The sequence below is a fragment of the Ailuropoda melanoleuca genome, unplaced genomic scaffold (assembly GCF_002007445.2).
Source record: "Ailuropoda melanoleuca isolate Jingjing unplaced genomic scaffold, ASM200744v2 unplaced-scaffold3796, whole genome shotgun sequence".
NCBI classification, from domain to species: Eukaryota; Metazoa; Chordata; class Mammalia; order Carnivora; family Ursidae; genus Ailuropoda; species Ailuropoda melanoleuca.
Genome location: NW_023209347.1, coordinates 240 through 4,994, shown reverse-complemented (window position 1 = coordinate 4,994; position 4,755 = coordinate 240). Strand labels below are relative to the sequence as shown.

General features: G+C 34.2%; 1 protein-coding gene across 1 annotated transcript; it reads right to left on the bottom strand.

The window, feature by feature from the left end:
* Nucleotides 1-2,321: 2,321 nt before the first annotated feature.
* On the bottom strand, nt 2,322-3,274 carry LOC117798930 (homeobox protein Mohawk-like; the record flags this gene model as incomplete). Its single annotated transcript, XM_034651386.1, is given in 3 exon segments — nt 2,322-2,602; nt 2,605-2,697; nt 3,121-3,274. Coding segments are annotated over 3 exon segments (528 nt in total), but the record flags the coding sequence as incomplete, so codon positions are not given.
* Nucleotides 3,275-4,755: the final 1,481 nt, after the last annotated feature.

The window sequence follows — 4,755 nt, the reverse complement described above, 5'->3', positions numbered from 1 at the left end:
ATTTAAAAATAGAACTTGGCAAATGAATAGGCCATTGGATACTTTAATAAAAATAAATGGCCAAGATACTTAACTTCGAGAGGCACCAACTATATAGGCATGCTATTCCCTCTTCAGTTTTCTATTTTATCACCTTTGAAAAAAGCATGCATTTTCAGAAGACTCTTCACAACTGGGTAAATTTCAAAGTTGTTTTTACTGGGCAGAATAAAGAAATGCGTAAAAAATTTAAAAAAAATAACAGACCTTCAATTATTCCACCTATTCAAAATTAATTTTCATTGTTTCCAAAAGTCTTCCTTGTTTTTGTCTATACATACTTGTACTGTCATAACTGCATTCAATGTTTCCACAATTTTAAATTGTTTTTTACTTAACCTTATGTTACCAATATTTCTCATATTGCTTCAAAGTCAGTATCAGTATCATAAATAAAATGTTGATTTTTATGCTATTCTAATCTGGTTTTGGATTAGGAGAACATTTACATTTTTAAAAACTGACATACTTCCCATAGTTTTACATGTTCCAGAAAAATGCATAAAGCATGAGAATTAATTATTTCTTCAAAGTTTGGAAAAAAATCCAATGACTCTATCAAATCATGTGTTTTCGGAATGGACTTTACTAAAAACTGTGACTTTTCCTGAATTAGTGGTCATTTACAACTTTTCTCATTATAATTTCATAATTTAATTTGTGTGAATAATATCAATTCATGTACACATTCGCATATAGTATATTGTCAAACAACTGTGCATAGCACACCATAATCTAAAAAAAATTTTTAATGACTATGTATTGATTGCTGTATCTCCTTTCTCACTTCCAACTTTAATCTGTGCCAATTTTTACTTGTTTCTTTTAGTATTGCTTTCAAAGAATCAACTCTTTTTTTTTTTCAGATTTCCATTTTAAATTGTTTTATTTTTTCAATTATCTGTACTTGAATGACTTGATTTCCTATCCTTTCCTATCTCCGTAAATAAAATTCATGAAGCTCTGAATTATCTCCAAGTTCTGCTCTGGTCACATTAGCTAGACATTATGTATGTAGTTTTAAAATTTTTGTTAGTAGCTTAATAGTCTTTTATTCCATCTTTTACTTCTTCCTAGACCCAATTTTTATTTACAAGACTAATTTTGTATCTCAGAGCATTTGGAGTTGTTTTTATTCTCAAAGTTGGAGATGCAAACAGATAATGAGTTTCAGTCTTTAAAACTGTATTGAGATTTTCTCTTAATCCTCACAGATAATATACCCTGTACACATTTGTAGACCCTTGAAAAGAAGATTTCTAGTTAAATAATCTGAAAGGTATATTAAATAGACCAAATTTAAATTCTTTTATAAAGCCCCCCTGTTCACATATCAAGCTCCTTACAAGGACTACATGCAGGATCATTTGTGTAGTATTTAGTAGAGGGCCTAGCATATCCTAACTACTGAATAAGTGAGTGGTGTCAGTATATGTAGTAATTAAGAGTTATCATAGTCTGGTAGTAGTTACATTCCCCCTGCGCCTTATGCAGGCTAAGCTGCACTACTGATCCAGGAAGAGTAACTAGCTATGCATTCTTGGTCTGGGTTTTCTTATCTATGATACAACATGGCCGGACTAGATGCTTTCTGAAGTTATTTCCAACTCTAACATTTCTAAATCTCATTTGTTGGCATTTTCAGGACCTGGACTCTATCTACACCAGATGTAGGTCACACATATCCTTTGTTCTGAAGACACTTGCTCAAACACTCTTTACGAGCAAAACTCTCTGGAAACTGAAGTGAAGATAGAAATTTTACCAAACTCACTACTCCATCAGAAAGTTTTGGACAGGCAGACATCGATTCATTATTTTTGGAATAAAAGTAAAAATTTCAAAGCTATTTACCAGCCCTACTTGTGCTTTCCAGGAATAAAAGTAAAATTTCCAAAGCAACTTAAGCCAGACCTACACTTTTCCTTCATAAGAGTCTTGGCACCCACGCTAATTTGTGCTCATTTTCTGTCACTATTAGCAATCAAAGAATTTAAGAGAAAAGATGAAATACAAAGTGTTTGCATGGTTGGCTATAATCCACCATTCCTCCTCCAAGAATGTATATCATTTAGATTAAAAATGAGTATTAAGGATGAAAATTCTCATCTTTATTATTAAGGGTGAAAGTCCCTAGTAGACCATCATCTACTAACAAGCACATCTGGTAATTAAAAACAAAAGATTTCAAATTAAATCATGGGCTATATGTGAAAAATCTCATGCAAAAGCAATAAAAATTATGCCTTTATACCTGTTGAAATAGACCCCTTGCTGCAGTTTTAGTTCTGTTTTAAACAAGGTATCATGAAAAGCGCAGACTTACCTGTACGATAGACGAAATTGCCTTCGGTTTCTGATGATGAGGGAGACACCAATTCTTCCTCAAATTCGTTGGAACTAAAAGATCCCGAATGGTTTCTTTGCCTTGTCTTTCCCATCATGGCAGCGTTTGTGGCCATGACATGTCTCAAAGAGTCGTTAAGGTAACGATTCAATAGGCTGCTCTTGTATTTGGGGGGTGATACGTAGTCCTCACTGGCCCGTGATTCTGGCCTGATCACTCNATGACCGAGCTTTCACTTTTAATCACAGGATGGTGAACTGGATTATTATAGCCCCCTTCATTTATGTGGTTTCTTGGAGGATTTTCTCCGTCTATGGGAGAAAAATATCAGTAGGTAGTACTTACATAAACTTTTCCCCAGCCACCAAACTGTTATACTTAATCATTAAATATATACATAAAGACAGAATATTTAAAGTATATAAAATTATCTTTGATACTCAAGATTAATTTTTAGGCAAGGGAAGCAGGAATCTATGTAATCTCTCCCTATGGTATTTTAATGTTAATGAATTTCACAGAAAATGTTATTCTGACACATGATAAATCTATAAACAAGAGGAAATAGCCATAATTCTGTTGGTCATTTATGGTATTGTAAAAGTGAAGTTACCTCATGCAGTAAAAAAGAACCATTATGGCACCATCATGTTTTGTGGAATCAACCTTAAAAATAGCAAATGGGGTGAACTGTTTATTAACAGAGGTAAAGCAAAATAAAAATATTAACCAACCTTCAGAACATGAATCGTCGCTGCTTACACTAAGCCGCTCAGCACTTCCTTGAACATACTTGTTGTACAATTTAATTCTTAAAGCCCAGCTTAAATCCGGCTGTCGAACAGTATTCTTAAGCCGACGTCTTGCATTAGCAAACCAATTTGACACCTAAAAAAGTTTTATTTTTCAATTAACAAAACATAAAATATTACCCATCACATAATTACTTTCCCACAAAGGATCTAAGCCTCTCTCAGTATCTCTGATCATTAAAGATTTTCAGAAGGTAATAGTACTAGACAGTCATTCCATTCATTCACTCATTCATTCAACAAACATGCTGAGCACTTACTACAGAGACCGAGCACATACTGTATTCTGGGAATTAAAAAAAAAAAAAANAAAAAAAAAAAAAAGAACAGCCCTTGCCATCAAATGCTCAGTCTAGTAAGAAAGGTAGAGAGTGTACAAATAACTTTAATGCAAGAAATAATGTGATGAATGGTTTAAGAGGCATTAAAATAAAATGATGCAGGAGTCCAAAGGAAGAAGGTGTTACTTCCAAGACTTCACGAGGAATTAAGCAAAGCGTTGAAGGAATGTGTCAGGTAAAACGGGTAGGGAAGTGTGTTCCCTATAAAGTGGACATGGAAACAAATGTAAGTCAAACTCCAGAGATACTGTGGTGAGTGAGGAAGAGGGAAAAGTTAAAGATGACCTTGAATCATCCCTGTGTAACCAAGAGAAGGATAGTGCCATTTTGAGAAAGAAAGTAGAACTGCTCAAGGGTGAAATAATGTGTTTGGCTGGGGAATGACTGGTTTGAGGTACTAGAAAAGTATACAGGTGATATGTGCAGCAAGAAAAGAAAATTGATAACTGAGACTCAAGGGAGAGGAAGAGCAGATGTGGGTTAAACAGACAGAGGTGACAGCAGCAGCTGTGAGTAGGTAGAAAGAGAGATGGTTGAAGACCAAACTCTGGAAACCTCCAGACATCAAGGAGGCAGGACTATTAAAGAGAAGCTAGCAGAACAATCAGAAATAGAGCAATCAGACAAGGAGAGGGAGAAAAATGCCAATAACACCCAGCTTTAAGTTGAAAGTCAAGTGCTTCCAAAGCAAATAGGTGAAGGCAAAGAAACAAACACTGCAAAACAAAGGGCAGTTACTTCCATTGTTTTTAAAATATGCTATTGGATTTTCAGAAGTTAAAATGGTGCTTGAGATTTCCTTTAAAATATCAAGCCATCATCAGAAAAAAAANAAGGAGAGGGAGAAAAATGCCAATAACACCCAGCTTTAAGTTGAAAGTCAAGTGCTTCCAAAGCAAATAGGTGAAGGCAAAGAAACAAACACTGCAAAACAAAGGGCAGTTACTTCCATTGTTTTTAAAATATGCTATTGGATTTTCAGAAGTTAAAATGGTGCTTGAGATTTCCTTTAAAATATCAGGCCATCATCAGAAAAAAAAATATGTAAATAACCCGAGGGGTCAATATTTGCTTTTAAAAGGATGAAATGTGGAAAGAGAATTACATCTTTCTGCCAATTTAGTCTAGAACATGACTCCACGTTACTATAATGGTTTGTGTGGCAATGCTTGCATTGGAAGTTCATTTTTTCTTTTTTTATATTTATAATATAAAT